The sequence below is a fragment of the Hippocampus bargibanti genome, linkage group LG01 (genome assembly GCF_051943395.1).
Source record: "Hippocampus bargibanti isolate YZ-2025 linkage group LG01, ASM5194339v1, whole genome shotgun sequence".
Taxonomy (NCBI): domain Eukaryota; kingdom Metazoa; phylum Chordata; class Actinopteri; order Syngnathiformes; family Syngnathidae; genus Hippocampus; species Hippocampus bargibanti.
The window spans coordinates 5,227,415-5,240,341 of NC_142734.1; the positions used below are offsets into that span (position 1 = coordinate 5,227,415).

Here is a 12,927-nt window from a genome sequence, read left to right on the forward strand (position 1 = left end):
GTTAGTTAAAAAAATAGAAAATAGAAGATACACAAAGACAACTCTATCTATCATCCATCCATGCATCCATCTCTCTATCTCTACCTACCGACCGACCTATCTACCTACCTACCAATCAACCTATCGACACACTAGTGGATGATCTCAATGCCCCCTTTTAAATCTGAGATGGGCAAAGTTTGAGTCCCCAGGGGGCAATTGTTGTACATTTATCGATGAAAATGTTTCTTCAGCCGTCATCTGTACTTCTTTGAAGGTGTCGGACGTTTCGCTTGTTATCCAAGAAACTTTGTCAGCAAACTAAAGTCTTACTGGTAGTTTAGGCCTTATATATATATATCCCTACTGTCCAGACATGGCGGAGTCTAAACATATCAGGAGAGCACTCACAAACTGTGGGTACCCTCAGTGGTCATTTAACAAATGTCAGAAAGAAAGAATAGGGAATGAAACCAAAAATTCTGAAGATACAAAAAGGAGAAGAGTAGCAGTACCTTACATTGCAGGAGTTTCTGAAAAACTACAAAGAGTCATTTGGAACACAAAATTCCTACTTATTTAAAACAAACACTTTAAGGCAAAAATTAGTGCATCCAAAAGATAGGCTGCCAAATGAAAAACAAAGTAATGTAGTTTATTCAATACATTGTAAGAATGAAAATTGTAAAGAGCAATACATTGGGGAGACTAAACAAATTCTCAAACAAAGACTTTATCAACATCACAGGGATAATACTAGTGGGCCTCAATTGGCAGTACATATGCACCTAAAAGCTAGCAACCACTCATTTGACGACAATGAGGTTAAAATCTTAGCGAAAGAACATAGATGGTTTGAAAGGGGAGTAAAAGAAGCGATTTTCATAAAACAACTAAATCCTTCATTAAACCGGTTTGGTGGGGGTGAGGTTCAATTTGGATCGTTCATACAATAACCTGCTTAGGCAACATAGGATTAGTAATACTGATGAGGTCGAAGTGGGGCAATCAGGCCAGTTGTTAGTCAGAACGATAGAAACTATCAGTGGAGCAGCTGCAGGGAGTAGTCCTCTGCTCCTCCCAACCTGAGAGCAGGGGCCTATCATAGCAGAGTCTGGTGCCACCATGTCTGGACAGTAGGGATATATATATAGGGCCTAAACTACCAGTAAGACTTTAGTTTGCTGACAAAGTTTCTTGGATAAGAAGCGAAACGTCCGACCTTCAGAAGAAGTACAGATGATGGCTGAAGAAACCTTTTCATCGATAGACCACTCCTGTACGACTGAGAGCTTACGCAGACGTGTTGTACATTTATGCAACCACCCTTTCTTCTGCCGTGGATTACGAAAGATTGGAAAACAGGCAGAATCAAAATGTGTTTTCCTGAATAAAGTAGAGAGTATCTTCTTTCATTTGGTAATTTAGTTTATATGTAATCATTGACCACAATATCCATCTGTCTCTAAAATGTCATAATGCTCCAAAATAGCTGGAAATGAATGAGTTTTAATCTGAAGTGAAACAAGCGGGTGTCTGAACCACCAAAACCATCTGAAAGAATTTTTTGGGGGTTCCATTCTCATTCATAAAACTTGCAAGGAATAATGAACTCACTGCTCTTGATTGATTGACACAGGCGTTCTCGGCTTGAGTTACTGATTTAAACTTTTTGTTCCCCTTTGGAGAGGTAGAGGGGGTTGTTTTGTGCTGACCAATAACAATCCTCTTGTGCATCATGATGCGGGCATTAGCTGCGATTTAGTAGCAAAGTAGCTGTGGGATATGTTGGACTGGTGTGACCGCCTTTTGGTTGATGCTGGACGTGCATGCGCATGTGACACAAGCATGGGGCCAGGTTACAAAAGTGATGTACAAAGCTGTTCACCTCTCACGAGGGAATTGTTGAACCATTGCTGATGACAAGAGGATGAAAGATATCAAAGTGGTGCTATCTCTTCAGAAAGAGAGAGAGCGAGAAAACAGTGATTCGCCATTGAAGAGCTTAGTTAACCATCAACCGGCAACAGCCACCCCGCCTCTTAACTGGTTAGCGGCACGAGGGAAGGAGGCATGTCAGTCTCCTGTCAGGTTCTCGTCAAGTTTGGGAGCTACCCCACATCTGGGTGGAGCTAGTCAGTCAAAAGAGGGAGGGGGTGGCTGGAGGTGTTCAGGGGAGGTCGTGGTGGTGGTGGTGGGGGTGAGAAGAAGAAGGAGCAGGGTGGTGTGGGGGGGCACATTAGCTTCTTGGACGAGTCTTTCCATCACACCGTCAGGTAGTGGACAATCGCTTTGGCAGACATGGACATGGCAGATTACAGCGAGTCCCTGGACCCAGCGTACACCACGCTGGAGTTCGAGAGCATGCATGTGCTGGCCATGGGCGCAGGTGAGCGGAACTTTTGCAACTTTTGGCCAGATCCTCAATGGTCATCTGCCTGAATTCAGAGACGACACAGATGCTGTTGGCTTGATTTCACCAACTTGAGTGAGTTTGAGTAACGTGGCAGTTCATAATCATGACTTTTTTTTTACCCCACCTCACTCCAACCCTCGTTACTTTTTGATATATTAAGTTCTACCTTACTCAAACGTGCACTCTCCTATAACTCCTGAAGGCGATTCGGATTGTGAAGAAACTGGAAATCTTTTCCCAGGAGTTCTTTTTCATGTCAGGCCTGCTCACATACTTCATTCAATAGACGACGTGTCACGGTATACTGTGATTGATTGAACCACTCGGGAGATTGCAGGAAGACTGTCGCCACTGCTCAGATTGAATACGACCTACATTCATGATGCTCTGTCGACCGGCTGTGGGAAGTAACCAAGTACAAATACCTCATTACTGTGTATATTTATCAGGTATCTGTAGTGACATTGTCTCTGACAACTTTTTGCTTTGACTCTACTTTTGAAAACATATGTCAACGTGGTCACGAAGACATGAACAGTAGCATCAAGCACGGTTGCGATCTCCATTGATTGAGGTCTTCAGGTCCGCTGAGGCAGAACATGGAGGCAACAACATGAAGGAGCATACACCAAAATGGCAACAAATTCAGCCAGCTAGCTCTTTACCTTCAACATGCAGCATGTAATGGTTTTTTTTAGCAAGTGTTTGTACTTTTATTGAAGTCGAGTGTGAGTGGTCCCCGGAGTTATCAAAAAAATGGCTATACTGCTTCAATTTTTAATTTTTTTTTTTTTTTACCGAAAAAGTCTCTTTATTTCGATTTAATTACAGAGTGTGAACACTTTTGCCACCTCTGCTGTTGACTCTTGTCATGTGAGCTATTCAAAGAGGGGGGGAAACCAACACAGGGGTTTCTCCTCATCAGATGTATCATTTCTGTCTTTTGTTGTGTCGTTCACACGAGGCTTGCAAAATGACAAGTTTTTAAGTAAAAAAATCTTCTGAATTAGTTTGATACATTAACTCCTTCACTGTCATTCACAAATTTATTCCGGAATTGAAAATATGACGTACAGCGCCATCCCCGTTTTTGTTTTCTCATGTTTTGGTGCCGATAAAGCGCTGGCCATGGCCTCTGGTAATGTTTTTTCTTTCCATAAGGGGGCAGCATTTCCCATTTTTCTACATTAGCGCCGTGTTCCAGTTTCAGCTGTTGTTAAAGCGCTATATCAACCAATATGTATGTATTGCGTTGCATTTTGGATAGACATCCTTATTTCAAGCTCATTCAACTCCAGACCCAAACAATTTAGGAATTAACTCATTTTTTTCTGATGAAAGAAGACAATGTAAAGTTTCTAACTCTGTATTGAATGTTTATGTAGTCCTAAAACTCAATATTCTGTGGGTCGTGGAATTCAAGTGACAATGACAAAAAACCCTGGCACTGGAGTGGACATATTTTTGCACGTCTGGCAGTGAATGAGTTAATAGGAAAATTAATGAAAAAACTATAGTTTTAAAACTATATTTTTCTGACTACGGCAAGCAGTCAAGTGGGGGAAAATTATGGAGCAGTAAAGATCCTGCGATGTATATGCGAGAGAACAGCTGTCTATTTTGAGTTCACCTGAACTTCCAGCTCATTTCCTAAATTTCCAATTTGAAATATTTCCAAAAGGGCCCTCCTCGATTTGCTTTACAGAGTTTATCGGAATACTTTGGGAAGCCAATTTGTGTGAACTTGAGCGCCTTCCCATGTTTTCCTCAGATTCCTCACCGGCTGAGAGCACCAACATGAGCGCCACGGGCCACCTGACGGCGGGCAGCCTGTGCGCCATCTGTGGGGACAGAGCCACGGGCAAGCACTACGGTGCGTCCAGCTGCGACGGCTGCAAAGGCTTCTTTCGACGCAGTGTCCGTAAAAACCACATGTACTCGTGCAGGTGGGATTCCCGGAGGGACGAATAACGCGTTGGGTGTCTTTTGTGATTGAATGACGGCACAAAATGTATCGTGTGCAGGTTCAACAGACAATGTATCGTGGACAAAGACAAGAGAAATCAATGCAGGTACTGCAGACTGAAGAAATGTTTCAGGGCTGGCATGAAGAAAGAAGGTACGAGAGTCAAGACGGAATGTCAATGTACGCTTCCCTCACTCAAGTGACAGCACTGTCGCAACACCCAAAGAGGAGTTTTTTGTTAATGATCACTTCGCAGGGGTGATGAAGTCTCTTAAGCGGCTTATGCTGAGCAAACACCTCAGAGCAATAATAGCCATATACTGATAAACATGACAGCCTTGGAAGGGTTATTTTTCTTTGTAAACGACTCAGCGGGCCTTTTTTGAGGGGCGGAAAGTTGGAGTTATACTGTTTCCGTGGCAATGGGGACTGAAAGGACAACCGACATCACTTTTTTTGTTTCCTAACGGTTATCAGAAAAACGTTTTATAGCATCTAAAATACCCAAAACGCGGAGGCTGATATTTTTAGTCAAATGCAAAACACCAATAAAAATGACTTTAAGTGTCCAAAATCTGCAAAAAATTGAGCTGCGAATTTGGCATTTTCAGAAAGTCCCACCCTCAGTTCGTGACGTCACGCCTAGACGTCTTGCATTGCTCGAGAATCAAAACAATGGCTTCAGATTCGGGGAAGATGCTTTCTTGTTACTCATCCAGTTATGAATATGATTCAAATAGTTCTGAAGAGGAAAGTATAAATGTTTGCAATCGATTAAAGAAGGTTTTCTGGGTCGTTTTGATGGCTCAAGACTGATGTGTAGTGTTACAGAAAATGCAGAAGATGGCGGCAGAGCTCTGTTGGAAATATTTTTATGTTTCAGCTTGGAATTTTTTTCAACGAATATCAAAGAGTTGTCTCGGTGTAACATACAACGATTCACCAATGCGTTATTTATGTGTTTACCTTCTAATTTCGCCATCAACACGAAGTTTTCAGACCAAACAAAGTAACGCAAAATGCATTGAGGTGATGCAAGGTATGTCCTTTCTCAGTCAGGGGCATTCCTTCAGTGACGTAGGGTGAGGACTCGTCACCAACTCAAAAACACGACTTCCGGAATATTCAGCAGGAGTCTTAAAATGTAAAATATTAAATGTAAAATAAATATATATATATTAAAATACGCTCAGTAGAAGTCATTTGAAGTGATTTTACAAATTATGGACACAACTTGTCCGGAGGTGTCGGTTGTCTTTTAAATCAAATGATGTCCACAGATGTGCTTTGATTGTCTAACTTGGGTTGCTGTGAGCGACCAATTAGAGGAGAGTAAAATGCTAGCGGGGCAAGTTTCAAATCTAAATGGTTAAGCAAACGATTGAAGTACCTGGGGCAGCCCGACTTATTCTGATTAGACATAAGTGAAATCTGACTGCAGAAAAAAATAATAATAAATGAATCAAAGGCGCATGTGCCAGTGTATGCAAGTTAGGTGCCCCCAATGTGGCTAAAGTATCAAATATGTTTGAACGTACTTGCAAATATGGTCCAACATATTTAACGTTGCATTTGAAAGTACTCGTTAATATGTTGGAATGTACTCGTAATCTAAATGCTGCAAATGTAGCATTTTTTTGGGAGGTTTTTAAGCATTTGGCCTACCGATACTTTAAAAAATGACGTTAGTAAATTTGTGTTTTTTCATTATTGTATGGTTTTATAATCTGACTTGCAAATTATGGGCATTCACAAACTAGGATTAAAAAAAGAAAAAACATGTCATTTTTGGCATTTTGCTGACATTTTAACAATATGTTCAGAAATTAATTAATTCGCCTTTGAGGAAAGATTATTTGAGAACCATCTCTTTATCGCCACTGCATTAAAAATGTAGATTTTAACTCATTCACTGCCATTCACAAATGTATTCGGGAATTGAAAATATGACGTAGAGCGCCATTCCTGAAATTGTTCGGGTTTTGTTTTTTCTTCTGTGGGTGCCGATAAAGAGCTGGCCATGGCCTCTGGCAATGTTTTTTTTCCGTTCCACAAAGGGGCAGCATTTCCCTTTTTTTCCATGTTAGCGCTTTGTTCCAGCCTCATCTGTTGTTAAAGCGCTATATAAACCAATATGTATGTATTGCATTGTATTTTGGACAGCATCCCTCATTTCAAGCTTATATAACTCCAGACCCATATCATTTAGGAATTAACTCATTTTTTTCTGATGAAAGAAGAGAGTTCAAGATTTCCTACGCTGCATTGAATGTTTATTTTGTCCTAAAACTCAATATTCTGTGGGTCCTGGAATTCTAATAATAATGACACAAACCCTGGCACTTGAATGAATACATTTTTGCACCACTGGCAGTGAATGAGTTAAACGTAGATGAGCGCCTCTTATGGTGTTTCGACCAGCATGTGACGCATACGAATGTGTGTAGCTGTGCAGAACGAAAGAGACCGAATCAGCACCAGAAGATCCAGTTACGAAGACAGCAGTTTACCCTCCATCAATGCACTCATTCAAGCAGATGTACTGTCAAGACAGGTACAGGCCTTCTTCTACACCACCTCAATCTGCAACTACTCGACCCCACCCCACACCATGAATATCCTATAACGCACTGGCTCGTCCCTGATCCATTCAGATCAGCTCCCCGGCGCCCATCTTGAACGGAGACATCCGCACCAAAAAGATCGCCACCATCACGGATGTTTGCGAGTCTATGAAACAGCAGCTGTTGGTGCTGGTGGAGTGGGCCAAGTACATCCCGGCCTTCTGTGACCTGCCCCTTGATGACCAAGTAAGACTCAGACACAGTGTACATAGTTGTATAGACACTCTGGTCACTCATCAACCAGCTTACTGCAGGGACAACATCCATCTACCAGGCACACGTCCACCCAAATAAGTTCTTTCCAAACATGCGCGGAAATAAATCAGGCTAAATGATTAAAACCCCCAGTGAGGAAGTGGAGGTTTTTCTCATCATCCGTAAGCGCACACGCTCCATTCAGAGTGGTTAATGTATTTGAATCCTCAGTTACAAGATGATGAGCCGGTTTTAAAGTTATATCCCTCCTTGAGGAAAAGGTTCTGAATCATTAACATTGTGATCACCAGCTCTTGGTCACTCATTTGCTGATGTTGCATTTTGAAGGGATTTGTTTTCCTCACTGAGTCCACCGCACAGATATACAGAAGCCGAAAAATGATACGGGAAATGTCTTATTTGATTCATTGTAGCCACTGTATACAGTGAGACCTCAACTTACGAACTTAATTGGTTCCCAGACAGAGTGTGTAAGGCGAAAAGTGTGTATCTCCCTCAAAAAAATGTCCCATAGGAAACCATTAAAATGGGAATAATCCGTTCCCGTGTTTCCAAAAAATATACTTTTCAACTAAATAAGCCTTAAAACTACACACAACATACCTTATTCTATGTATAATAAATGTGCTATTGTATTGTAATGAAAGAAATACACTGCATTGTATCATAAAGTCACTTTATTTACATTTGTGATGGTCATTTATGGCTTGATGGAATGGCGTTGGGGGTCGAAGGTCAAAGGGAATTGCTGTTTGGAAAGAGAGGCGCATTACATGAGGACTGTAATTAAAGAAATAAACTGCTGTAAAATAAAGTTTTATTTACCTTTTTGATGGTCGTTGATGGCTTATGGAAGGAGAGTCACCTTCCATAAGGACTGTTGGTAACTTAACCTCTGGTGCTGTTCGGTCGTGTGCTTCCGCCGAAGATCACTCCGCCAGCCGTGGTGGGTGTGTATTATGAAAGTAGTGCTTATTATAAGGTTTAATTTTCATAAATTTGATGTTTGTAAGACGAAAAGTTTGTAAGTTAAGGTGTTTGTAAGTTGAGGTCTCACTGTATATATATAAGGTGCGCCCAAAAGCCTTGATTTTCTTCAAAAGATGACCCTGTGCCTTATACGCACCTTATATGTGAAGTTATATTGAGTCGCAACAAGTCTCGCAATTACTGTCAGCAGCCATTGATTCCATTTTCCCCATGTAGCGTGTAACCCCAGCCTCCACTGTAGCGCCTTATAATGCGTCTTATATATGGAAAACCTTTATGTATTAATAGATTATATTTGAAAACCGTTTTTCATTCATTGAAGGTGCACCTTATAGCCCAGTGTGCCTTATATATGGAAAAAGTTAAATATACAGCATTCATTGGGGGTGCATCTTATACTCCGATGCGCCATATACACTTTACTTATCCAGAATATATTCCAGGTGGCATTGCTTCGAGCGCATGCTGGAGAACATTTGTTGCTCGGTGCTGCAAAGAGGTCCATGCTCTACAAAGATGTCCTCCTACTAGGTAAAACCAGCACCTCAATGATATGACATCCAAATACAGTAAAGTCTCGTTATATCGATATTCAAGGGAGTCCGAAAAAATATCGATATAACCAGGACTATCGATATATCCGACCCTGTTTGCATGTAATTTTCTCCGTGCGTGCATAGAAATAGTATCGATATAACCGGGACTATCGATATATCCGATATCGATATAACGAGACTTTACTGTATGTGATCAAATTGATCTCACATGGGGTTGTGGTGGTCATAGTAAGAGTTGAGTGTGTTGCAGGAAATGATCACATCATTCCCAGGAACTGTCCAGAGCTGGAAGTGGGCCGGGTTGCTGTGAGGATCCTGGACGAACTGGTGCTTCCCTTCCAGGAGCTTCAAATAGATGATAACGAATATGCCTGCTTGAAGGCCATTGTTTTCTTTGATCCAGGTACTATAGACCTTTGTAGTCATGTTGGCAAACTTTTGTCGCTTTGGTACTTTATGTCTGTGGAGGCTCTCAGTCATACAGGAGTGATCTATCGATGATGTGTTACTCCTAGGCCTTCAGTAGTGCTATGTCTGAAGCAATCTGCTGTGAGTGTGGTGTGATATTACTACATGTCCACTAGAGGGTGCCGTTGGCAGGGATAATGCTTGTGGGCCTCAGGCTGTACTACATGTGCACCTATGAGCTAGCAACCACTCATTTGACGACAGTGAGGTTAAAATCTTAGCTAAAGAAAATAGATGGTTTGAAAGGGGAACAAAAGAAGCAGTTTTTGTAAAACAGCAAAACCCTTCACTAAATCGCCATGGTGGTGTGAGGTTTAATTTGGATCGTGCTTACAAAAGACTTCTTAGGTCGTTACCACATAGGCTTAGTCATGCCGATGAGGTGATACTAGAACTAATGGGGCAATCAGAGCCAGGCATAGAACATTAGAGGTAATCAGACTGAACAAAAGAAGTAATCAGATTAGCGTGAGGGACCTTACCTTAAAGCAGGGACCTATCAGAGCAGAGGTCTGGCACCGCCATCTCTGTCCATTAGGGATATATATACGGCCAGAGATACCAGCACAACTGTAGTTCGCTGACGAAGCTCTTCGGATGAGGAGCGAAACGGCCGACACCTTCAAAAAAGTACAGATGACGGCTGAAGAAACATTTTCATCTATGGTACTTTATGTGGCAGAAAGCCAGAAATGCATCATGGCAAGGATGCTTGGAGATAAATGCCTATTTCACTGCCAAAAGAGTATTAGGCGGAAGAACCGCAAAATCAATTCATTCACCAGTCAATCCTTAAAGGACAACCGACGTCTCCAGACAAGTTGTGTCCATAATTTGTAAAATGGCTTCAAATGACTTCTACTGAGCGTATTTTAATAAGATTCCACCGCATATAGCTATATTTTACGTTTTAAGACTCGCGCTGAATATTCAGGAAGTCTTGTTTTTGAGTTGGTGACGAGTCCGTACGTCACTAAAGGAACGCCCCTGACTGAAAAAAGACACATTGTAGCAGTCCTTCCATCACGTCAATGTATTTTGCTGTACTTGTTTGGTCTGAAAACATCGTGTTGCGCCAAAAAGCTGCCAGAAGAGGGCGACCAAGCTCAGTGGAAGGAATTTATCAGCCTGTGGAAACTGGCTGACTAATTCCCTACACGGCTTTGTCGCCATTTTCTGCCTCTCTTGGGTGCGACATTTCCCACCCCTGATGCCTCAAAATGACACAGAATAAATTCTTTAATTGATTGCAAACATGTATGCTTTCTTCTTCAGAACTATTTGAATCATATTCATAACTGGATGTGTAACAAGAAAGCATTTTCTCAGAATCTGAAGCCATTGTTTTGATTCTTCTGACGTCTTGGTGTGACGTCACGAACTGGGGATGGGACTTTCTGAAAATGCCCAATTCGCAGCTCAATTTTTTTGCAGATTTTGGACACTTTAAGTCATTTTTATTGGTCTTTTGCTTTTGAATAAAAATATACTGCGTATTTTGGGTATTTTATATGCTATAAAACGTTTTTCTGGTGTCAGTTAGGAAACAAAAAAAGGGACGTTGGTTGTCCTTTCTGTAATCATATTCATAATTTCAGAGGTTTCTATACTGTACATACAGCTGTGCTGCCAATAAGAAGCCAGTTTATTTGTGACAAATTCCCTGCTAAATCCATACCTTGTGTTTGCCCACAGATGCAAAAGGTCTGAGTGATCCTGGAAAGATCAAACGGATGCGTTACCAAGTCCAGGTCAGTTTGGAAGACTACATCAATGACCGGCAATATGATTCTCGCGGACGTTTCGGGGAGCTGCTCCTCTTGCTGCCGACCCTGCAGAGTATCACCTGGCAGATGATTGAACAAATCCAGTTCGTCAAACTGTTTGGTATGGCCAAAATTGACAATCTTCTCCAGGAGATGCTTCTCGGAGGTGAGTTGATAGTGACTGAAGTGTGCTTTACGCTAATCTGGTCGAATTGATTGAAATCAGTCAATATCTTGCATTTTCTGCAAAATCGGTGATCGACTCTAGTGTCATAATTCATGCTATCTATCTGTGACGTCAATGATCACATTTACAATACAATACAATACATATTGATTGATATAGCTGAAGCTTTAACAAAGTGCTTAACATATACATTTGCAAAATTCACAGACGAACTCATTCCAGTTTTTTAAATTAAATTTGCATTCAAAGAACAAGCTACAGTCTGTATGTTATTTATTAAAATGTTACATCTCTCAATTAACTCATCCACTGCCAGATGTGCAAAAATGTGTCTACTCCAGTGCCAGGGTTTTTGCTTTGACTACATTGAATTAACACATTTATGAGCATTCTGTCACAAATGGTACCGTTTACAACGCGTGTGCTTTTGTCTTCCAGGCTCTGCGAATGAAGCCCCTCATGCACCTCATTCACTTCACCCACACCTGGTTCAAGAACACCTCAGCAGCAACGTCATTGTCTCCAGCAACATGCCAACGCCCATCCATAATGGACAAATTTGTACGTACCCAAATAACAACTAACTAACTAACTAATTGCCAAGTAACTATTTAGCTAACTGGTTCGCTAACATGCAATCTAGGTGGCTAACTAACAACTAACTAGCCAACTAACCACTCAACAACTAACTAATTAACTAACTAACTAACTAACTAACTAACCGAATAAATAACAGTAGCAACAAGATGTCCTCAAAATGACTGTTCGAAAATGGCAAGTTTGTTTGGATGTTTTGTGATATTGGCAATAGAAAATTGGGCTATTAGCTGTCGAGCTGGCTGGCTGTAAGCTGTCTATCTGGCTATCTATTCGCTATTTATTTGCTATCCATTAGCTAGCTAGCTAGCTTTCTATCTATTTGAGTTACTTCTGGGTTGAGTGAACCCTGGCGCGTGTATTATTATTATTATTATTATTATTATCATAAGTTCATATTATTAGCCCGTGCAGGCAGTAATTTATGAGGGGTCTCCAAGTTGATGGGTCAAAATTATGAGGATATTTCAAAAGGCGCAGTTTGCAAGGTGGTCGTGGTGGTGGACTCCAAAAGAAGCAGGCAGGAGGGAGAAGCAGGCAGGAGGGAGAAGCAGTGTGTATTTGACAAATTGTATTAAATAAAGTCAGCAGGAGCAAAATCTCAAACAAAGTCATCAGAACAAAAAGGTCCAAAGTAGCAAAAAAACCATGAGTAAAACATGACAAGACGAAACAAACGTGACAGGGTGAAACAAACTATGACCTGACACTGAATGATTGTGCCGGGAGTCCTTTTAACTGCCACTGATTAAAACGACCAACATCTGCGCAGCTGCAGGCGGGGCCTTACAGTGCCACCCATTGGTCGCAAACTTAAACGTGACATGAATGAGTTTCAGCCACAGATCGTTTGCCGCCGGAACAAAAAGGGATGGTAGTTGGTTGGTTTTGGAAAACTCCCCAAGGATGTCAACCACTTGTCAGTTGCGAATTAGAACAAATAAGATACAGTGATTCCTTGGCTTACAAACTTAATTGGTTCCCAGAAATTGTGTGTAAGGCGAAAAGTGAGTATCCCAAAAAGTATTTTCCCATAGGAAACCATTAAAATGAGAATAATCCGTTCCCAGGTTCCCATAAAACATAAGTTTCTACTTTCCAATTTTCTAAGCCTTAAAACTACACATAATATACCTTATTTTATGTATAATAAATGTGCTA

General features: G+C 41.2%; 1 protein-coding gene across 4 annotated transcripts in view; it reads left to right on the forward strand.

Annotated features, from left to right (window-relative positions):
* The window catches only part of hnf4a (hepatocyte nuclear factor 4, alpha), a 35,368-nt gene that overhangs the window by 17,918 nt on the left and 4,523 nt on the right, over positions 1 to 12,927 (forward strand). For 2 of the 4 annotated variants that reach the window (XM_088991668.1, XM_088991660.1), the window contains exons 2-9: positions 4,167 to 4,341; positions 4,420 to 4,541; positions 6,809 to 6,915; positions 7,016 to 7,171; positions 8,635 to 8,722; positions 8,999 to 9,151; positions 10,912 to 11,148; positions 11,608 to 11,730. In XM_088991668.1, coding sequence (XP_088847794.1) covers positions 4,167 to 4,341; positions 4,420 to 4,541; positions 6,809 to 6,915; positions 7,016 to 7,171; positions 8,635 to 8,722; positions 8,999 to 9,151; positions 10,912 to 11,148; positions 11,608 to 11,730 — 1,161 coding nt within the window. Of the gene's footprint in view, positions 1 to 2,174; positions 2,369 to 4,166; positions 4,342 to 4,419; positions 4,542 to 6,808; positions 6,916 to 7,015; positions 7,172 to 8,634; positions 8,723 to 8,998; positions 9,152 to 10,911; positions 11,149 to 11,607; positions 11,731 to 12,927 lie in introns of those variants that run through there. The other 2 variants (XM_088991651.1, XM_088991643.1) reach the window with 2 other exon arrangements.